The sequence below is a fragment of the Chroicocephalus ridibundus genome, chromosome 6 (assembly GCF_963924245.1).
Source record: "Chroicocephalus ridibundus chromosome 6, bChrRid1.1, whole genome shotgun sequence".
In the NCBI taxonomy this organism is placed as follows: Eukaryota; Metazoa; Chordata; class Aves; order Charadriiformes; family Laridae; genus Chroicocephalus; species Chroicocephalus ridibundus.
In genome coordinates, this window is record NC_086289.1 from 15,434,111 (window position 1) to 15,457,704 (window position 23,594).

The 23,594-nt window shown below is 42.2% G+C and overlaps 1 protein-coding gene across 11 annotated transcripts in view; it reads left to right on the forward strand.

The window, feature by feature from the left end:
• The window catches only part of BTRC (beta-transducin repeat containing E3 ubiquitin protein ligase), a 124,247-nt gene that overhangs the window by 29,879 nt on the left and 70,774 nt on the right, over positions 1-23,594 (forward strand). For 9 of the 11 annotated variants that reach the window (XM_063337586.1, XM_063337590.1, XM_063337591.1 and 6 more), the window contains one exon: positions 19,258-19,335. The exons of the other annotated variants lie outside the window; for them this stretch is intronic. In XM_063337586.1, the coding sequence (XP_063193656.1) occupies positions 19,258-19,335 (78 nt within the window). The remainder of the gene's footprint in view (positions 1-19,257; positions 19,336-23,594) is intronic. 11 annotated transcript variants of the gene reach the window in all.

Genomic DNA, 23,594 nt, shown 5'->3' on the forward strand with positions numbered 1-23,594 from the left:
ATGATAGATGTGAATAATAACTTCTCTGCTAATGCAGCGTGTTGATATTTGGGGTCAAATGAGTCAGCTGCACAACGATTCACTGCGTACTGCCTTCTTGGGAGAGTAGTAGGACTTTGACATTTGCGTTCCTGCAGATTCTGGGAGATGTTTCCATGTGTATTTAGTGGCTATGGGAACTGGGGAAGTCTGCCCCACTTGCCATCTGAAATGGTACACTGGTACTCTTCACAGCACTCCGACTCCTGTGTTGAACATGTTTAGTGCCAATTAAGAGAGAAACTAAATTGCCATCAGCAACTTCTGCAGCAATGAGTCATCCGTATTTCAGTCTGTTTTTTTTTTTTTTTCAATGGGCTTTGATCCCCATTAACTTGCATGGTTTGAAGAAAACTCCCCTCTCTGAGGCATGGCTTCTGCATTTTCCAGTGCAGAAGTCTACATGGGAACGGTTTGTAGCCCGCTTGAAGCTGTGATGTTGCAGTATTTCATTGTTCTTTAATGCTTTTTTTTGGTATCAAATCTTCAGGAAAGCATTAAAGACTTTCTTGTAGCCCAGCAAATTTTCTCATATTAAGTTATTTTCTTTTTTCCGTAGCAAGCTTGAAGTAACTGGAGAAGCATATCAATGTTCTTTGCTTGTGGCAAAAGAGAAGATGCCATCTGGAAGGCTACTTAGTCACTGCTGAATTTGTCTAGTTATTTACATGCTTACCTTCAGATGCTCAGACAGAAATGTGGAAAGAGGCTCTTTTTGAACAGCTCCTGCTGACTTCTCATGGGAAACATTGGCAGATAGTCGATTTTGAGAGGATTCTGGTAATATGTCAGATAATAAAAACACACAAAGAAGAAAAATGAAGTTATCGGAGACACTTGTGTGAAAACAGGATCTTCTGGTTCCTCAGCTCTGTTTGGCATTCCTCCCACAGTGGGAAAGGTTTTAAGGCTAAACCCGGGAATGGGAGAATAAGGAGCTAGAAACAGTTCTTCTTAACATCTTTTATCTCAAAGGGCTTTGCAGCTGACAGTCTGTTGTGTAACTGAATTTTATAGAGATCATGGTGGAAGATGGCAGCAAACTGGAACATGAACTCCTATAAGGCACTGTGGGAGGGAGTCAAAAATGATATTTTAACAAGAGAAAAAGGCCAGCCCTTCCATTTTCAGTAAAATTTGTCATCCAAGATGCTGTACTGTTATTCTGCAAAGCAACTGAAAACTACGTTGCATGTAAATTCTCTTAATAATAATAAAAAAACAAAGTTATGCAGAGCATATTCTTTTTCCTAGAAATCCATGCTTTGGAAGTTTCCAGATGTGCCAACAGGTGTCTCTTTTCATGACATTTTTCATTTGAAGATAATTACTTTCCCTCTTAAAATATTTTCCATGCGTGCTCACAAGGCTCGGTTTATGTCGCTTTTAATAGTCGCAGTTCTCTGAAAATTCTGATTTACAATTACACCCGCCAAATATGCCAAGGAAACGATTGTATTAATCCTTCCGGGTTTGCAGAATAGGATAGTATTTCCTTGAATTTGTTTCTGTAAGCTACTGTATAAATGAGGAGACTTAGGGAGCAGTTTAAAAGTCCTGCCAAAGGTTGTGTATCAGGGCGATCACAGAGCTCAGCTCTTCCTTTTTACCTAATTGACACCCCTCACAAATATCAGCTCCAGTTTAGAATGTAAACGTTTTCTGACAAGAGTCATGCTTTTACTTCATTGTCTGTGGGCACCAGTGAAAAAGCGAAGAGTTGTCTTCTCAGCTTTAGTTTGCCAGATCTGAAACTATTTCTGTAACAGGCTCTAGTAGTCAAAGAGGATGATTAACTTTTGTGGCAGGGGTCGCAGCATCTTGAAGCGTTTCTCTGGAATCCCAGAAATTCACATTTTGCTTTACCTGAAGTGGAGGTCTTGAACATAAAGAACTGCACATCAGGGCTTGTCAGATGAAGGGAACTACCTTCTGCTTGGTTTTGCCAGAAGCGAGGTGTGTTTTCCTTGGTCTTGGCAGAAAGCTCTGTCCTGGTTGAGGAGAGCACGGCCAAACTGTGCAATGCAAATGGGAGCAAACGGGAGCGCGCTGGCAGAGATGCACCATGAATGTGATGTACAACCGCCCCTTTCTGCGGGCTGAGATCGCTCTGGAGAAAGGTGAGAGTGTGAAAGAAGTAAATGGTCTGCAGTGATGGAAGTCTGTTAACGCCCACACAGAAGACACAAACTCATTTCTCAAATGATTCTTACATCTGTTTTTTTTTAATGTTTATATTTTCTTGTTAGGAAGTGGAATATTTGTTAAAGAAGCCTTATCAGTAAATTGTTAGAAACAGTTGTCTCTTTAAATTTCCTTCAGCCTATTCATGCATTTCTGTCTTAAAAGTTGACATTTTATTGCTGAGAAATATGGTGCAAATGTGAGTAGTAGTACATTATTTATGGTTGTACAGGAGGCTAAAGCTGAAGTCGGAGTGGGCAAGCTGTGCGTGCTCAGCAACGCATTTGTGAGAAAAGCATTTGAAGGAAATTGTTCGGCTTTGGAGTGAACGTTTGCTGCTGTGCGTGGTTCTGGCTCTAACTGGGGGAGAGATGGGGTGGCCAGTCAATAGAGTCCATCAGCGTGGAGACGTGGCTGCCCTGGACCGAGCCTGCTTTGTATTCCCCCCTTGCCCTCTCCCAGCGGCCCCGTGAAACCTGCCGGCGGGCTGTTTGCGGTGAGCCTGGAGAACGGAACCATCGTTTTGGTGACTAATAGCCAGAGCATGTGGCTCCAGCACCCCCCCCGGCTGGCGGCAGGCTCTCCCCTGGTTATGAATGTAGTTAGGTGGCCCCCAACTGTTTACAAGACAGCAGAGGTGAGATCTTTGATTGACAAGTCAGAAATGCATTAGATCATTCCCTCTGCCAGTCTCTGGTTCACGCTGTTAAAAATGTCAGCCTCTCCAAGTTTGAATGGCAGCCCGAGGGCCTCAGAAGCTTTTTGTTTTCTGAGATGGAAACACAAATTGGATGTGTGCCTGGGCGCTTCATCCTGGGCTGTAATTTCATCTTTTAGCTAAGAACCACAAGGTACATGAGCAAAGCACCCTGTAAACAATAATACTGGGGAAAAAAATAAACAAGGTCGTGTTTCTGGTACGTTGATCCACCGGTGTCCTGACCTCTATCACGTTGAACATCTCCACTCTGATTGCTGTTCCCTTTGGCATTACAATGAGAGGAGAGAGACTGACGCGGGGAGGCAAAGATTTAAAGTTGCAGTGTTGTTGCACATTCCTTGTATTGGCTATGAAATATTGAACTGCCACAATGTGACACCTGGTTTTTTAAGCAAAGTTTCTTGTTGGAGGTGGTCGGCAGCAGTTTCTCCTGTTCCTCCTCGTCTTACCACCCGGCAGGAGCAATTATAAAGACATGAGAGGGGATATGAGAAGGAGCAGAAAGGAAGCCAAATTAATTGAATGATTTTTGCCCTTGACTCCAGCCCCCATCTGCGGTTCGGACTTTTGGGAGCTCCACTGTAGGAGGACCAAGAGGGTTATCCTAACTGGGGTTTTTTCATAAATAAAGTCAAAGCCCGGTGACTGCAGAACAGCTTTGTTAAACATATTTAGGGTTTATCCCCTTTTAAATCTAATGGCCTTGTCTGGCTGGTGGCGTAACCTATGCTGGGAAGGCCACCAAACTGTGACGCCCCTGGGTTGTGCTGCAAGATCTCAGCTCTCAGACAGCAGCAACGACAAGAGACGCTTCTCTCCTTTCAGATGGCAAAGAAATCCTGCTCCGCGGGTCAGTGGAGACGGTTTGGGGTTTTTTGGCAGTACATTGCAACTTAGTAATTAGAAATCGGCATTTATTCTCCACGTGTATTGATTGTCAAAAGTTGCACATGCTTTTATTAGTTTGTCAGTCTGAGCATCAAGAAGTGTGACAGTACCTGTCACTGAGAAATAGCACCCCAGTATGCCCAGCATGACAATTAATTTAAACTGCGTTGTAGCTAAAAAGCCTCCCCTCCTTCACCTTCTGCGTTAATGATCTCGTTACTATGAAATGTGCTCTTCCCGGGACGGAGAGGGCAGGGTCTTTAGCACACCGGCATTAGTTTGGCTGAGGAGTTTAAAAAAATGAAACAAAACCTCATCCGAGTTGTTCTTTTCTCCCCTGTTAGAAGTCAGAAAGGTGTATAAAGCCGTGGTGACAAATGGCATATGCCAGCGCCACACTGACGGCGTACAGGTATTTTTAAAGCTAGCTGCGGTTCCTCAGGATTGCGAACATCTGCTTGGAGGTATTGTAGAGCTCCACAATGCACTAATTGAATTACTCTTTTCTGGAGTTGCCGGCTGCACTAATTGAATTAGAATCAGGCGGTGGGTGTGCGCGCAGGCGGCAGCGCGCATGTGTGCGGGGGGCGGCGGGGGGGGCCCGGCCATCCCGCGGGCTGTGCTGCGCTCTCACGGCCCCCGCCGGTACTGCAGGGGCGGGGGGGGGCTCCGGGGGGTCCGGGCCTTGCCACAGCTGTAACAAAACGGCTTTTTCATGTCACTTAATGTGTTGGGGGGGGGGGGGTTGTTAATAATTTTATTTTTTAAATTTTTTTTTACATAATATTTTAGTGACTATTCCATGCTCTCCCAAGGTCTAATCAATCTTTCTCGCTTTATATGTGGAAAGGAGGCAGTGAGTGTTACCCCGCTGCAGTCCCCTCGCAGCGATTGGAAACGTTTCCGAGCGTTTCGCACCAGCGTGTTCCCCTGCAAAACGGCTGGGCTCCGTTATCCTTCAGAATTTGCCGGGTCCGCTGGCAGCGCTTTGGAGGGAGCCAGTTGCACAAGATCAACTTTACCTATTCCTTTGGAACTGGCAAAGAGCTAATACCCCACGGACTAATAATTTTAATTTAAAAATGTAAAATATGGATTTTTACCATAAATTTGGAGAAGTCGTGAAGTACTTCATCATCTGGCAATTAAGCCAGTGTTAGTCAGAAATCAGTGGCTCTTGGGAAATAGAACATGCAGAAGTAGTTCTGAATAACTTTAAAGACACGCATGTATAGGGAGAACAAAATGAAATAGTTCTTCTTTGAAATCAAGTATTTATGTGGCCATGTGCAAATTTCAGGGGGACAAACCCAAACAGTTAGTGTAGAAATGGAGTTGCTAAATCTTAAAATTCATGGCTTGAAGAGATACTTTGCTACACTGTGTCGGGTGAGGTACTTTTTATTTCTTCTGCTTTCTGTTGGCTACTACTTATATGGTGCATAAAAATGGTCACATATTCTCTTTCCTGTATTCTTTCATCTATAGATGACAAGATGACTCAGTTTTCCATAAAATTTCAGCCATTTCCACTCAGCTTTGGTAGATCATTCTGATAAACTATATTGAAGATAAGGTGGTATTTATTTTGCTTCAATGATTGTTCCTTAGATTTTGTTACTCTTCAAATAGATGAAAATAATTTACTAGAATGCCTTGCAAACTAAGTAAAATTAAACTATGCTTGTCAAAATACATAAACAATACACTGTGATGTGCATGATTCTTTTTTATTATGTTTGTATACTTGCCCTGTGTCTGGTGATGTTAAACAGGGCTTCTAATTACCGCCGAGACTTACCGAAGTGCTGCTATACACGGAACTTGGGAATTTTCAGTTTCACTGAAATTTGTTTAACAAACTGCTGCCCCCCAAAATGGAAAGCAGATATTTTTTTTTAATGTATGAAATAGTTTTGTGTTGCTTTTGGAGGAGAATTACCAAACAAATTTATCCATTAAATTTGTTTATATTTGTAGTTGTTTCTCTTAAGCATTTTTATTTTTAATATATATGTACACACACCTATATCTGTATAAAAAAAACAAAATCAGGTTGTCTGCCTCCTTGGCTCCCTTTCCAAGTAGTCAGCTAGACTGCTTCTAGTAGCCATTGCTAATGAAATATCCAAGTAACTCATTGTTCATGCCCAAATGTTTATTTGGGGTTCATTTTTAGTTCTTAAATGATTGCCGTTATGATTTTGTACCATTATGGAATTTTCTAAATTTTGTCTGTATATAGCAAGATCAACCATCCACCTTTTGCCAACTTTCTGCAAAAATCCGTATGATTTATTCTCTCAGAATACGACCATATATCCAGCAAACAAAGGAAGCGACTCTTCATTCAGCCAGTAAAGCTGCATACGTTTTCACTCTTTCAGGAATATGCCTTGTTCTTCTATCGCATCTTCAGAGTAATAAACTGTGCAGCAACCATTTGATGTAGGTAATAACATTTGACCTTGCAACGGAGTACGCTCCCTTGTTGAAATGAAGACAACTAACACATTGATGTTTTGGGTTGTTCTTCATTTAAAATATATATATATCTTTTATATATATATATATATATATATAAGAAATATGTAGCATAAGACCTCTACATACAGTGCCTTCTTTTGCTAAAAGTCAGAAGTGAAGATGGTCATTTGGGGGGGGATTGGGGTTGGCACCTTTAAAATTGTCTGGGATTGGTGCTGCCTTAAGAAGCTGTAAGTGGGAAAGAATCTGTTCCATCCAGTGTATAAAGTGCTTTTAAAAACAATCTATTTCTAGAACCTAAATTGTCCTGGGACCAGCTCTTGATATAAAAATTCATAGAAACCTGTTTTTCCAAGTGTGGTAACTTCTTGCCATAGTGCTGTAGTGTTAGAATTCACATTGGCCAGGTTGTTCTGTAAATTAAACAGTGACAGCTTCCCTCGGGGGAACAGCCAATGTATTTATGATGATGTGCTGATTACACAAAATACACTGCAAGCAGAAAACAGCTGCAGAGAACAAACCTCTTAAAAGAATACAATTACAAATAGCACCCTCAGTATTTCTAGTGGTGAGAGTAAAATACAGCATGCTAATGCAGGTTTCTAGTTTGATTCCAAAGAAGGAAAGAGACCTAGGAGGAAGAGGCTGAAGTATGGTTGGATGCACATGCAGTGCCAATATGGAGTGGCATATATATAATCCCTTCCTGAAGGTGAAGGGCAAGAACATACCTCAGGCCTGCTTTTTAGCTCTCCTTGTTTCTTAAAATTTCTGTGACTGTAAGTCCAGCGGCACTGGCCAGTGGGGCACTGGGGGGGCTCCGGCTCATCGGCGTGTTGAGCACTGTGGTTCATACCCTCTGTCCTGGTTAAAAATTGAGATGCGATGAGATGACTGATAAATGGTTTGTGCTACTGGTCTACTCCTGCAGATTGTAGGAGATGTTACGGGGTGGGGGGAAGAACCTGGTTTAAGGCTGATCTTTCTTCTGCTGCTAATTATTTGCTTTGAGGGAACTTTTATAAATAAATTTCAATCGTTCTTTTTTCCTAGACCGCAGTGTTTCATTTTTTTTTAAAAGGTCTGTGGTTTGTATGTGTAAGGCAAGGTATTATACAGGCCAGTTTAGGATCCAGTTTAGAATATGACAGTAAAACTTGAAACAAAACATTACTGGGAAGATAGTGGAGGTGGGACTGTGCTCACAAACTCCGGACACAAACAGACCTTGGAAGAGACAGAGGTCCTTTGGACCTTTCTTCACCTGTAAACAAAAACTGAGAAGTAACTGGAATTGCTTTGTGTACTGTGGCTGTATGCAAGAGAGAAGTTGGAGTAAGGATTGCTGCAGTGGGATTTTGCGTGAGGGCTTGTGAAAATCAGGAGAATGTGGCTGTGGCAGCTCCTGCAGCTGCCGATGTCTCGCTTTATAGGGCTGCAAAACAAAAAACATCTCCAAAACTCCAAAACACAACCTTTTTTACGTCCAAGATGAGCTGTCACACTTTAATCGTTAAAATACAATGTTCTCCTTATGGCTATGTCATGTGGGAGAGTCCAAGTACTGAGAATACTCTTTTCGTCCACTTTTTGAGAGTCATTGATAAATAAGTATAATACCTTTTTAAAAAGTCTGGGATTTCTTGTGTTTGGTGTCTTTGTTGTGTTCCAAGAACAGTATTGATAAATCATGTTTTAAATACCGGGCAAGAAATCATCTGCTTAAAACGAAGAAATGTTGCCCTTTCAACGTATAGATCTGATTTTAAAGCAGATGAGGTAACAACATTGGCACTCTAATTTGGAAGGACTTTAATTCACTTGCTTAAAAGGAAGAATTGGGGTTTCCATCTATGGATTGCTGGCATGTACTAATAGACTGTTATTCATCTGTCTGTATTTTCTTTAAATCGTTTTTGAGCCTCCCTGTGTTGTCCTGCTCTGCTGACATGTATCCCATGTGGCAAGAGGGAGTTTTGTATAATCACCCTGCTTTAATCAATAGAATAATTGATAAACCAGATAAGATTTAAACTGATTACCTCCCCGAGCAGAACTCCCTGAGGGCCTTGGACTCTCTTAATTTTGACATGTATGTTGTGTACCCCATGGATGAAGTGCAGTTTGAATTATCTGTTTTTATTTGCTTAATGACGGGGAGGGTGTTAAAGTCAAATGTTTAATTAACCCAGCAATGGGCTGCGCTGTCACTTACACACACATCCAGCTGATTGAGATATCTCACCGAGAATACTGAATAGGAATGATAATGTGGCACTGAGACGGAAGATTGCTTTTTCAATCCATTTGCTGGGTCACTGCTTTGAATGTCTTATTGGATGAAAGGCATTCAGCCTGGAAAAAAAAAAATCAGCATTTAAGTACATTTTGTTTTCCTGGCCCCTCTCCACCAAGAAGTTAACTAAAACAGATATGTTGTAGGTTTAATAAGCCATTCATGTTGTAGCAAAAAGCAGCGAATAGTGCATCTCAATAGGCAGCGATCTAGAGCTGTATAATTTCCTGTAGGAACAAAATGTTTGCTAGCCCCAAGGTATCTGAAAGCGAGATACTATATACACCTTTATTTTTCCTTCTTTGATTGCTTGACTACCCACCCCGTTTGATGGTCTCCAGAGCAGGTCCAACTCTTCTTCCTTACCCAACAGAATGAGATTTGCAATAATACTGCTCTGGTTCAAGTAAATGTTGTTTCGGAGCTGGAATTATTTTGTAATGGCAGAACCTAAAAGTGAGCTTTTAAATTGAAATGTTATAGGAGGGGCTGTTGTGTTACCACATTCAAATTTGGTATAGCCAAATCAGGAGAACTCAGGGGTTTTGTTTCTTGGGCGGTACCTGTTAAAAGGCCACGATGCTTGCTAGCCAAATGTTATAAGGTGCGGTGCCTGATCTGTAATTTTCCATTCTTTTATTAGAAGAATGTAATATTTTTTTTTTGCTTGATGTGATGGAAGGTTGGGACATGTTTAGACTCGCACTGTTTTGTTTTTATATCAGCAATGAGATTTTTCAACAGCACCGTGTGGAAGTAAACACACCACATATTGGAAATTAACTAAATTTGCCGCATAGTCCAGTGGTGGATGATGCTTCCTATCATGAACGTAGCTTTGGAAGGTGGAAAAAGCTCCAAGGCCTGCCTGTATGGGCAAATTACTGCTGTGAGGCATGTTGTGGAGGTAGAGCTATGTCACCTGAACTGCTCCTTGGTGACTCTGTAGGTACTTTGAACCTGTACTTTCTAGATTGAAAACCAAGTCACTTTGGCTGCGGGGTCACCTGGCTCACGTTGTCTAAGGTGTAAAGAAAGGTATGGGTGCAGACAGTATGCTGTGAGTTCATGTCAGTCTAACGCTGCAGTGAGATCACCGGGTAGCCATTTCTTTTAAGTAAGTGAGCTGCTTTCATTCACTATTTTGGGGAGGAACTGTGCCCTAAGCAGTTAACGCAGTGTGTGACACAGATTTGGGATTTGTTGCCCTATGCTGTCATTTTGACTTTGGGCAGACAACTTAACTTCTGCTTCATGCCTTTGTTTCGTATCTCCTGTTCCCCTTCCCTGCAATGAAAAATAGAAGGAAAAAACAATAAGAAAAGCATAAAACAGTACAGTGAGATGAGGACAGTGTGGTTGAATTAGATGTTTGGGAGTGAGAAAGCCCTAAGGAAGGAGTGTGATGAGAAGTGGAGGTCTTTTTGTCTGCTCGACAGGAAAGCTCAGAATGAGAAGTTTTTGGGAAAAAAAAAAAAATCAAAATAATAAGCGTAGGCGATGACCAGGGATGGGAGGGGAAGGGGTTTTATAGTGAGACCAGTGAGACAGCATTGGTCCTTTGAGGGAAGTAGTTATAAAAAGGTAGAAAATAATGCTTCAAGAAACACTTGAAATCTAGAGCAAAACTAGCCAATTTTACAACCCATTTTGCAGAGCACTTGCAGCTCCTATGCAGATGAAACTGTAATAAATATTGTACAAAGAAAGTTAATCTGTATCTAGAGAATTTTAATAAATAAAAAGTTTTTAAAAACTCTCCCTGGATCTGTTGGCTCTTGCTAAGTCTTGTTAGTACTAGAAATATGTTTTTGACATCTTTTTTGGATGTTGGCTTATGTTCAGAGCCTGTAAAAGCCGACTTTGTGCTTTTCCCCCATCCCTACCCCTTACCACATAGCCGGGGAAAATGAAGAAAACACCGTGTTCCAGCATACAAAAGCACTGATAAAAGCTCTGAAGTGGGGGAGGGAAGAATCCTGCAACCCGAGAGTGAGAGTGTATAATTTCAAAGTTTAGTACTTTAAAACCCTGGGATGACTGAAAATGAATTTGTTGGTGAAAGGAATGTAGCAAAATGAAAGCAACAAAGTAGTGAGAGCCAAGCCTTGATTGTTTCAGGTCTTCTCTAAAGGGCTTCTGTTGCACATGGAATCCTTCTTCCTGAAGTATGTGGGGCACAATTTGGCAGTACGGCAGAGAAATTGAACCTCAACTGAAACTCTGTAAAGAAGAATTTGAGCATGAATTTAAAAGATTGGAGAAATCTTTAAGGTTGTCCTGAAGAATAGAAAGGAAAGAATACTATTCTGTTCAGTGTAGGGAGCAGATATGCAGGATAAGCCGCTTGTAAGAGACAAACCAAAGCACGGTGATAACAAGAGCCAGAACAAGTCCTGACACTAGTATTATGTAAGTGGCCTGGTTGGATGTTTGGAAGTGTACCCATATTGTGTGTATCATAAGGTTAATTGGATGTTTTCATCCATGCTTTTTGGGAATATGTGCTTTCTGTTCCTTAAAAAGATGTAGGTAGCTTTGAACTACTATAAAATCTTGGAGTACAAGATGTACGCTATAAAATCACGCATAGAAAGCGCTAGCTACAACAGCATATGTATACCTGGGAAGGTGCTGATCGATTTGTGCTATTTAGGAAAAGAAATTCTGAAACAGACCTGGCTGTGAAGAAATGCAAATAATAAAATCCAACTAGAGGTCCTTGAGGCTTCTTAAGCTCTAACCTTGTTATGAGGAATGGGGAAGTCGAACTGCCTAATGCAGATGTCTGTGAGTTACAAAAATAACCAGATGTCCTGATTAGCAGAAGCAAATGTTCTTCCCTTAATCCACGTGAAATTATATTCAAAGGCTCTCCGGATGTAATGCTTGTATAAATAAGGCACCAACAAACATTGGAATAGAAAGGGCCATTGGCCAACTAGCTTGCAAGGCTTGAAAGCTTGAATATTAAAAACAAATTTACCACTGCTGACTCTCTTAAATTCACAGAACAGAAATGTTAAGCAGGGCTGCTTCCCGGGGAACGTGGAAAGACTGTTCTCATTAGCCGTATTTTTTTTTTCTCTCTCTCTCTCTCTTCCTCTGTCTCTCTCACTCTCATTTGAGAAATGTGTAGGAAGTGAAGCTAGCTTTTTAAAATTTCCCTAAATGGCTTGTTCTCAGCACCTGGGTTTCTGTTTATTTTTTAACTACAACTAGATGCATGCTCTTCAAAATGTGTCTGTTCATCACATCTTTGGTATTTGTGCTGGCTTTTGGTATTTTAACATTAAACTGAATTTACTGTTCTTCTAGTAATGCTAAGACTCCCCACAGCCTTAACTTATCCTTTATAACCAACCAATAGTTAACAAGTTAAATAACTTGATAAGAAACTCTTCCTTATGTCATGAAGTTCCATTATTAAGTCTCATTGCTTTGAAAATGTGTGTTTTTCTAATTATCGATTTGAATGAAAAATGAGACAAAATGCGAAGGGTCCATTCTAGAGATGTAAAAAACCAGAACCTTGTCCTGGTTTTCAACTGCAAAAAAGGTTGTTGCAACTTTTGTTATCGGCGGTGGCGTTAACCTAGATGCAGACCGAACTGGGACTTGTGTGAACATGCATGTGAATTGTCTGGTTGGAGGGGCACTGTTGGACTTTTCACTGCTGTCAGAGCTTCAGTTTTAGGAATCTAGCTTACAGTAGGTACCCGAGCTGCTTGGGCACGAATCTGAACTTTATTTCTTTAGACACCAGACAAACGGTTGGGGTGAGGATGGAGAAGTCCCTATCACGGGGAGTTTATAAACATATTGGAGGAAAAAAACCCAGGATTCTGTGCAGCTAACAGGATAATAGACATATAATCAGGATACACATGTGCATACCAGTCTGCAAAGCAGGCAGAGAACTGGAAGGCAAGTTTAACTTATTCCCTTTTCTTTTCCAGTATCAGTTGCTGCAGGGCAGGTTGCAGTTTCTCTGCCCTCTCCTTCCGTCACTCTCACGCTTCGCCATAAACCCCTTGCAAAAGTACCGTTTAACTTTAAACTTGTAAGAGCTGGGAAACTTGTCTGTGCCTTCATTCCGGGCTGAAGTCACCCCCTTGTGCCTACACATTGCAATTTATGGTGTTCTCTAAAAGGATCTAATCTCGGTGAATGTTCAGAGCAGCAAATGCCAAAAAGGAATGGGGTCTGATGCTTATCTCTGCATTTTCATTGCTGTGGATCTCCCTGTGTGTTACAGCTGTCATTTTTGTTTTATCTACCGAACAGGCAGAGAATTGCCCTCAAACTTGCAGCTTTCATACTTGTTTTTCTCAAAGAACATTACTGATGTTAAGGACTGCTTTTATATATTGTAGTGACTAGCCAAATAAGCATGAATTTGGACATTTCGAGCTTTGCGATAGGAGAAAAAAGGAGATGCTATCCTTAAATGTTTTTAGTGGATGTTAGACTCATATTTTTTTTTAACGGTAATACTGCTTTCAGGCTGACATTGGCTATGCCAGGATTCATCCTAGCACTGTTTGAAATGGCTGAGATATTTATAAACTGACAGACAGCATTTATAAAATCAGGATGCTGACAGTCCCTTAACGATAACAATGGGCTTGGACTCATCTATCACTTACAAAGGTTATTGGAAAGGGAACGTAAGGCTTATGTGTGCCTCCAGTCTTAGACTGGCACTTATTTCCACACATCTCTCTCTCTCTTGTTCTGTCCTCCCTCCATCCCCCTCCCCCTTTCAGTCCACTCTGGCTGACATGGGCATCAGGTAATTGCAGCTAATTTCTACATATCTTTACCCAATGATTCCTTGTCCTGTTTTCTGCAAGAAATCGATGCAAACTAGAAGGCAACTAACTTCGTAGCATCTTGGGGCAGCACCCCTCTCCCTCCCAGATCTCCCCCCGCTCCTAAACAAGAGAAACATCAGGATTGCTGGCAGGCTGCTGGCCTGAATTGGGAAAGAAGAACAGTGTGCTTTGACTGACAGACTTAACCTGGGGCTGGGCGGGGGTTAGACAGACCTTCTGCTGCCTTTTCCTTTCCCATAGCGCCAGTCTGCAGGCAGAATGCTGATGTACCTACTTTATTCAGTGGCTCCCTGTTGGCTGAGACAGTACCCCTCTGTCCTTGGTGAGGAGGACCAAGTGCAGTGTGGGGACACTTCAAGAGGTTGTCAGTTATTTTCAAGCTCTGATAAAATGCCGTGTTCACCCGATGCACCCAGGAGCTTGAGGGTCAGGTCGTATCAACAGTTTGCACTGGAAAAGGGGAAATGCGGTGCTTCACTGGTGTGTGCTATAGCATCTATTTTAATGTGGCAACAGAAATACCAAGACAGCTATGTCTGGCTTCCAGTTTGCCCTTGAAACATTTACTCTACTGTAACTGTTTGGACACTGTGTTCCCACTGTATTATTTGCTTAGAGACCTGAAATACCCAAGTAGATTTCCTACATGCGGTTGGATCTGCTGATACCACTAAAGACACACCCTGCCCCGGCTTCTGTTCGAGCTGATGTGTACGCACGCAATGGCTAGAGCGAGACTTGATTGGCTTGAGGGGGTCTATTTATCAGGGAACTCGATTAAAATACAGACTGCACATGACATCAAATTTGTAATCATTTTTCCACAGCAAGCAAGCATTTTCTGTATTGGATGCAGGTGTTTAAAGCAATAGTGTGTTTTAAGGGCCAGAGCAGCACAAATTCTGGCCTTTGGGATAATGACAAGTGTTTTGCCTGCATAAACAATATTTTTTTTATTTCCCCCCCCCGCCCCCAAGGTCCGCACACACCTAGTTTCCCTCAAGCTCATCATCTCTGTCAGGTTAATCAATAGGCACCGTATGGCAGAGGGTCAGTAATCAGTGTCATCGTGCCTTTAAATCGTGTTGAAAATTTGCTTAAAGCCTGGGCCAATTAACATCGAGATGATGAATGGATGGGTAGATGGGAAGAGCCTGGCGCTCAGGGGCTTTGTGAGAAGGAGATGCTCAGCTGTTGAGCAGCAGACACCAGCGAATAAAATCAGCCATTCATGTGAGCTCAGTCCACCCACTCTTAATGATAATGTCAATCTAGCAAAATATATACACATTGGAGTTGTCATGAGTTCATAAATCAAAGGAGTTTGTCAAAGGCATTCAGATTAACGAGGCAGCAGCAATAACAAGTCAAATTTGCATAGAGAATTGCCCGAATCTCAGTAAATTATGATCCTGTTTTTCATTTGATTATTTGCTAATGTCTCAAGAGGGAGAATGATTATATTAGCATGCAAAATCTACTCCAGAAGTAGAAATCCGAGGTATAGCAGACCAGCACACGATGACAATTAATCAGTTTCTGCATACTAGCATAAATGCGCAAGGCCCAGAAATGAACTCCTTTTTTTATTATTATTTCTCCTTGCTACTGATCCAAATGGTTCAGCTTGACAGAGACTTTATATTGCTTTAACAGTGTTCTGAATTGTGCCTGCAGGCAAGACATAGTTATGCAGCTATAACCAACCTATCCATCTGCCAACCAGATTGGAATTCTCCTATCCAAGGCTTCCATTAACCCCCACTGACAGCTCCAAACAGGATTAAGAATTTGAAAGCATAAAAAATAGTTGTGCTCTTCGCATAGACACACACTCATCCCCCACCTCCCCACACTCGGAAAAAGGCTGCGTCTGTGCTGTTTTATAATTAGTGCAGGGCCGAACAGCACCAAAGAAAGCCTCCCCCACTTGGCAGGGGTTTGATTTCCACCACGACGAGTAAGGCGGTACTAAAGGTAGCTCTGCCCAATTGGTAGTCCCTGGGAGTGCATTTCTCTGTGTATTATATCTCGTTCCCAGCAGTGTTTTGCTGGGCTGTGTACACAAAATACTGCGTGTCGTCTCCCGTCAAACGCTTCAGTCTAGGGATTTTGTATGCATTTTAGCATGTTGTGTTTAGTGGTGGAGGAGGCTTCATGGGGAGAGTTAAATAGTAATAATTTCGTAGTGGTCTTTAAGACAACCTGCCATGGAGTTATATTCTGTTAATTACAGGCTGAAGTTTTAAATGCAAATCAGATTTAAAAGAGTCTCATTACAGACCGCATCCATTTTAGGAAAAATGAGCTATGGAGGGCAGAGCTCCTTTACAGGAACCTCCTGCTAGAGAGAAATTGTGAAGGTTACAAGAACTGTGAGCTTAGTGTTTTCCAGCTTCTCCTCCCAACGCTTCCACTGTCATTGTGTGACCTTGGGCAAATAAAAAAATTATTTTACCTGTCTATGGGGGTGGGAGGCAGTATTTATCTCAACAAGATTGATCAATTTGTGCTTTGGAGACTTCAGCCCTTCTTATCTTATCTTGCTTGTACTTGTTCAAAAGGAAAGACCCCTGCACGGAGGTGCAAACGCTTTTGGCAAGTCTGGCTTTACTCTGTGAAGGAAGACTTGCCTGCAGGATTTGAAATTTTTCCCTGATGGAAGGGATTTTGTATGGCTTTTCAGCTTTCTGCATGCACTGGTTTCCTTCACTTCTTTCAGCCTAACAAATTCCATCGTTCCTCTGCTACGTATCAAGTACAGTCGCTGCAGATCTTTAATATTCCCAGTGAGTACACCCAACTTGCTGTCTGGATACCAAATGCTTCTTTCCAGGTCTGTGCCCGAGACATGCGTTTCAGTAACCACGAGAGGGTGCTCGGAGCGGTTCCTCCCTTTGTCTGCCTCTCTTGCGGCTGAGAGCATCGCTGAAGTCCTGCTGAAGCAAACCTTATTCTGACCTCGCACGTGTTTATCCCTCCTCCCACCTTGTTCAGCAAGGAGAAATATATAGATGTACCGTTTCAGTCGATTACGTTATGCTCTTCCCATGGCCATGGCTGAGTGTTGGCCTATCAAGTGAAATTCACTTCCATGCAGCTACAGTTAGTCCTGAAATATGCAGGGTCTTGTACCTGCACCTGGATTGATGGGTTTCCTATTCCTGAGAAATGAGCGGGAGTTATAAACATCTGTGCTTTTTCTTAAGTGTAATGCTTTCCAGTCATTCTGTCTTCACCAAGCGTAACTTACTTGCCGACAAAAGTGCATGAGCAGCGCTCCTCTTTAATAGTCTGCTATTGGAGCTGCTGTGTTGGTGCTGTAGAATGGTGAGACGCCAAGCTGTGAACCACCATATGCACTTGGCAGTCTTTGTCTGGTCTTTGTTCAGCCAACCTCTTAGCCTTGCCACCTATAAAGATAATGAATGCAAAACGGTCCTCTGCTTGCTCTTAAAATTAGATGCTCAGCTTAAAGAAAAAGTAGAAAAGTTGATGCTTTGCGGTAACTGGGGATTGCAAAATAAGGGCTGACAGTTCACCAGCAGCTCTGATTTTCCTCCTTTTTTGATGTTTTTTGAGGGAGGATCCTTAATGGCTTTAAAATGTGAGAAGGATGCAAGATTTCATTGTCGTAGAAAGACTATTTGGAAGGAGAAATCGTTTTGGCACTTATTGTGGGGAAGGGGGTGACTGTTGACAAAGCAGCCAGAAATAGTAAACAACAGCCTCACCTTTCCTCCAACAAAAGGCATTTCTTGGTAATGTATAGTAACTCACCTCAAATTCGCCTCTAGCACTTGCTCTTTTTCTCCAAAGCACAAAAATTAAAATCCTTACTTGAGTTAACCACTTACTAAACTGTATTTCATGAGCAGAAGAGAGCAGCTTTAATGCCTGACCTTCCTTTTTGGAGATATGTGATTCTAGCTTGTATGTTTTTACGATCACGGTCCTTCCTAAGCTGGGTTTAATGTAATAACTTGGTCCTGGCTGAGTCCTCATATGAAAACTTTTAAAAGCTGGCCTCTTACAGCGATTTATCAGGCCTGTTTAGGATTGATTTCCATTATAAAACCCTGGTTACAGCATCCCAGATGTCATGGCACCTTGTGCGTTCTGTATCTTGTTTAAAAAAAAAAACCCTCAAAAATCACTAGTTGGCCTGCAAGCCTTGATTTACACAGAATCCTCCCAGCCATTTTATGACATCCCAAGTGGGGTCTTTTGGTTGGGGTTTGAGGGGGTTTTTTGTTTGTTTGTTTTTCTCCCTTTTTCCTAATCTGCCATTTCTCAGCAAACAGCTCCCTACCCTTGCCCTACCTCCTGGCTGTACCTTTTCTTCCCCTTCACCAGCCCAGCAGACCTGACGGTGTCCGGTCACGCAGCGCTGCAGCGGGCACAAGAGCACATTTCTCTTCTGATGGCCTCCCGCAGCCCGCTTGCTCTCTGCTAGCCCTGCTTTGCCACGCTGGCTGTTCGCAGGGTCCAGCTCCTCCTCTGCCAACAGATGCCACTTCTGTCTCCTGAGGTGTCAGGCTGGAAGCTGGCTCTGCGAGAAGCCGGGCAGAGCCGTGCTCAGTGAAGGACAGGTTATTTGGGGGACGAGGCGGGAGAGGTGCAGAATGCAAACTTCTGCCTTAATATACACACTCCTGAGCTTGTCTGCAAGTCACTGGAAAACCGCTCTTTTCCTGGCAGAGCTCTCCCTAAGCTTTTTTTCTGTATCTCTCTAAAACCTGTTTAGTTGCTCACTACGGAATGCGTGGGAATGTGGCCTAAGGCTATGAGTACTGTGGTGATCAAACTGATTTTAGATGTGTGTGTGGGATTCCCCCAAAGCTGGCTGTCATTACTCTGTCAACACAGTGGCTGAACCCGTGCGAAGGAACACTGTCTTCCAGAGTAGCTGACTTTGGCAGCGAGGACAGGATTCCCCCACGTACCCAGCAGTTTTTAACCAAACGTTTGGTACAGACTGTGCATGCCCTGAAATAAACTATAGCCTGTCTTTACCTTAAAGCAGGTAATAATTGGTTTTAATCATGAGGTTAACAGGACAAAAGTCTCCTGGTGGTCTTTCTTACTCATGCTGGAAAAGCCCTTGTATTTCTTCCTGTCCACCATCTCTTGTCTTATTGATGCTCTTTTTTGGAGGTGGCAGCTTAAGTTTTGGAGCATCAGCCTTTCTAGAAAACGTATGTGTACGTAGCGTCAGGGGGCAGGAGTGAAAAACACAGCCATGATATCATATGCTACCTACACAATTATTAATTTTTTTTTTTTGAAGGGTTCTCCTGACAACCTCTTTCACCAGAATTTATCATAATTTCTCTGTGATTTCTGGCAGCCAAGCAGGCTCAGTGCAATTAATAATTGTTAGGCAGATTAAAAGCACAGGGGCACGGAGAACAACAGTTGCACCCCTTAATAAACTTTTGTTTCCAACAGGTTCCACTGTTTTAGGTAGTTATTCTGGGGTGTTCAGGAGCACTGGTGTTGCCATGCTGATCCAACCACCATTTCGGCTTTTCAAAGTGGCCATTATTGGTAGTTTTGGAATAAATCCTCAAAGTACAGGCTTCTTCAGTAGATACATGCACAGTGGTGCGTTGTTGTGTTGAGGAGGAGAAATTCTTTCTCTGCCATAACAAGCTGTTTGGCTTAAAAGTACAAGTTAGCCTCCGGTATATGTATGCATGAAATACTACAGCCTGTGTAGTAGAAATATTCTGTTTCTTTTCTCCTCGCAGAGTGATATTAGGGCTAAGAACTGAATTAAAGCTTACTTTCTTTCACAGAATTCCTCTGAGAGAGAAGACTGTAATAATGATGAGCCCCCTAGGAAGATCATTCCTGAGAAGAATTCACTTAGACAGGTATGTGATCAGTCTCTTTAAAAATGCAATAAAACTTTCTAGCTATTTGAATCCTTAAATGCTTCTGGAAGCTGGAGTCTGACTTGTGCTCGTGGAAATCCTTTTTTTTCTCCTTTGAAGTCTGAGCAAGTCACACTGTATCCAGGAAAATCAGACACATATATTTAGCTTTCTGGAGAGTTTGATGACTCTTTCTAAAGAAATCTCTCCGCCTGTGTGGTGCAGTCAGTTGTGACTGTCTAGTTTTACCTTTCTCTGTTTGGTGTTCATCAAGACCTCTTCGGCCCTTTCTTCTGTAATTGTTCCTGTCTTATTTGTAGTATATTTTGCCTTGCTTCAGATCAAGGATCTCAAAGTGTTCTACAACAATTAAGCTTTTCATTGCCCTTGAAGGTAAATTTTCTTGGAGGTGATGTCCAGGTTCATAACCTGAAAAATGACCTGTTCTTGTTTCTTCTACACTCATATACATTACTAATGGGTAGAAAGGAAAAAGGGTGGTCTGATAAGACATAATCTCTTTGTCTTTTATATATAGTAAAGCAAATTTCTTACCAATTGAAAGTAGTAGCTTTTTTTAATCCCCATGGCCAACAATGAGGGTCTGAGTTGTGATTTCTGGGGTATTTAAGTTGCATGAAGTGATTTCAAATCCTTTTTCACATAACACCTTGGTCTTTCTCCCCACTGCAACCTTCAAGCAGCAGAAGCAAAAATATGTCTGTGCCTCAGCTGCACAACTTTGCTGCCTGGTATATCAGAGTAAAACCGTTGATGAACGTGACTTAAGTGAATACCCCAGGCCCTACATTGCAACAGCTGAGGAATTGGCACATTTCCTTCTGCATCTCAGCTACAGGAGCAGGAGTCTCAGGAGAGGAATAGGGTGGTAGTACACTGCCCCGTTGCTGCTATTTGCAAGAGAAATTGTGGGTCAGAACCATAGTAAAGGAAGAAACATCTTTTTGATGTAGTGTACTTGTGCTCAGAGTTGTTGGGTTTTGGGGGGTGGTGGTGTTTGGTTAGTTTTTAAATAATGTATTGTGATAGGTGTGTTTGATTTTTGTGGGACTAGGTGTCACGTGAAGAACTATGTGTGGCTAAGACACGTCCAACTAATAAATGTAGTCCATGTAAGTCTTTTAGACAAGAGGCAATATGCTGGGATTAATGAGTGAGGTCCCAGATATTGCTGAGAAAGATTACCTTGTAGAATTGATTAAATATGTTACACCAAAATTAAAATGTTTCCGGCATTCAGCAACAACCGATGAGAACAAGAGGAAGAGGGCAAAGCTTCTAGGTCCCTACTCTCTATCCCCAGGATAGCCAACAGTGTCGCCAGCATAACAGAAAACTGTTTTTTTTCATTTTAGAGTTATCTTAGTGATGGCAAGCCTTCAGGTTCAACAAGAAAAGGTGTATGTCTCTTCTCCAAGAAAATGTTCATAGTAAGAGGTGTTAAGTCAAAAAGAGCTTGAGTTACCTGTTTTGCGTGCCTTCTTATCTCACTGAGTCCTTCCTCATGGTTGTTGATTGAGGAGGAGGCAAGTATTCACAGACAGTATTATGCAGATAAGAAGGTACAGTTTCTTGAGTTGGGTTTCCCTTCTGTTATATTTCAATCTGCAGAAGTATTCTTAGTGTCCAGGGAAAGCTGTCTTTCCTACAGGCCCATAATTCATCGTAACCAAGGTGCCTAGATATCAAGAATACACCTAAAAAAACATTTGTGCTGTCCAAATATTTCATATTGGAAGTAATTCACATGGATGTTGTTTATGTCAAAGGTGGTTAGCTGTGTTTCAGGATACTGTTGAGATGTTGCATTGGTCTCCATCTTTGTGCCCAGTCTTTACAGTGACAGATGCAGGTCAAACCCCTTGGGTGTTCCGATTGCTATCTGGGGTCTTTTGTGTTAAGAGCAGTGTTCGTGAACAAGTTCAAGATGTAGTCTTAGTCTTAAAGCAAGTGCCTTCTTGTCTAGATCATAGGAGGTGGTTGACCGTGATTTTGCGCCTGCTGTAGAAGGAATTTTCCTTCTTTATGTAGGCATAAATAAAGCCCTCTGAGCATTTTGGAAGCTCAGATTGCTCCTCTTCTCTATTAGTGATGGACAAGAAGCAGAGGAGTCTTCCAACTCCAGGCGCAGAAATCAGACACATATGCAACCATGTGCCTGTGTACTGATAATCAATGAGTAAAGCAATACTTATCGGAAAGATCTGCATCTCTTACCGGAAGGTAGGCAGAGTGGCTACCCTGTCTTACATCTATCCATATTTTGTAAAACCAAAGATCTGAGCTGCAAATGCTGTGAAAGCAGTAATTCACAAAAAGTGCTTTCCATCATAGTGGAAAGATGCTAACTTCGTAAATATTGGGTGTAGAGTTTCATATTTTCTGTCCCTCCCTTAAGACACCGTTGTTAAAATTTCATTATTGGAGAACATGGACCTACATGCACAGAGGAATTGGATGTATGTATGTGGATAGAAGAGAAGCCTGTTTACTTAAATGGTCTTTCCAGTGACGGTGTCCACATATTTAGTACTTTTTGCTTAGTTTTAGAAAATTAATGAGATGCATCAGACCACTTCAAGTGCAGTATGATGTCTTGACTTGTTCAGCTGCTGACAAGTTTAAGTAAAGATGCATTACCTTTTCGTGCCTTGTTTGTGGTGTTGGTATGAAGCTGTAGCCGTGTACGTTTTCTCAGGTGGGTTTGTGGAATAGGCATGCTAGAAGGTGGAGGTAATAAGACAGTGTAATGGGTGCTTAAGCATCTGAAGTTGTAAGCAGGGCTGAAGACCCCCATTGCTTAGTGCTATGGACTTCTTACAAGAAGAAATAAATTCTTCTGTTGATTAAAATGGTGCCTGGAAAAGGTTGCCTCAGATGTCTCAACAAGTGGAGCTGTGTCCTTGGTGTGCTGGAGGTGGGAGGCACGGCCACTCTTAGGTGCACAAGGGGCAGCAATGCAGAAGAGATGTGGAGATTAGCACTGGGAAAGGAAACAAAAAGGCAATGAACTTGACGCTGTTAGCTGGAGCAGTGAAAGGATCTAAGCTGTGACAGATTTTGAAGGATGCAAACGTTCAGTTCTTGTTGAGTGCTTGATCTGACAAAATTAAATTTTGAAGGGGTAAACTGAAAATCGGAGTATGAAAACAGACCAGAAAAAACAATGACAAGTGGCAAAAGTTTTTGGCAACTTTATTTAAGCTAACAAACGAATTTTCACACTGCAAAGTTATAAATTAATTTTAATAGGCTGATCCAGATGGTCCATTTGGAAAATGGATAGCTTGATCTGTTGAAAATTAAACTAAATTTATCTCTCTCATACTTCAAACTGAAGTAAGCGTGAGAAGAGTGCCCATTAAGTCCAGCTCATACAGATGGACCGGCAGGTCACACATGGGACTAATCTGATTCATTTTAAAAATAAATGCATGAGTTATTGAATCAGGTTCCTGTTTCAAGCCCTGCGTGTGAGCGTGTGTGTGTGTGTGTGTGTGTGTGTGCGCTGCCCTTTCAAAGGGACTCGCAAATGCTTCAGTGCCTTTTTAACCTGTGTGTTTCCATTTTAATTCAACTTCCTTGCCAAAAAACATAATTAGTTTTCAGTGCCTATCATTTAGCGTTAGACCCAAACACTAGATTGATTAGGTCAGGCATTTGTTATTTTAAGGGCTATGTCTCCATTCTTCATTTATGAAGAACATGAGCTCAATAGACTTGGGGAGAGTCGGCCTTTAGAAACGGGGAAGGGGAAGCTCTCTGGGGGCCCCTCCAGCCTTTTAGCTTCTGGGTGTTTTTAACAGAGCCATGAATGCAGATTTGTAAATTTATTGCAGTGCCATCTGGTTTTTTTGCAGGAACCGTATTATTGTTGGCTCGTATCTGTCTATTGTGGTGGTCACTCCCCGGGAGCTTGCCCTTATAGTCCGAAGGAAAGTGATGAATAGTGGGGGTCAACATGAATAGGTCACAGGGCAGCTGTCCGGGGCTGCCCTGAACTTGATTACCCCGCTGGTTTTTAAAGAAGACAGGCACAATGCAGGTTGTTTAAAACCCTTCCCTCCCTTCTCTTCGGTGCAGCGATAATGAAGTGCCTTTTGCTGCTGTGGTTTGGCTGTGGGTGAAGGTGCCTTGTGGGGAAATGCTGGCAGCAGCGAGGCTGCCGCGCTGTGCCTCCTGCAAACCTCACGTCGGACTCTGCTGTCTTTCTGTAAGCTTCCAGATGGAAGTCCGGG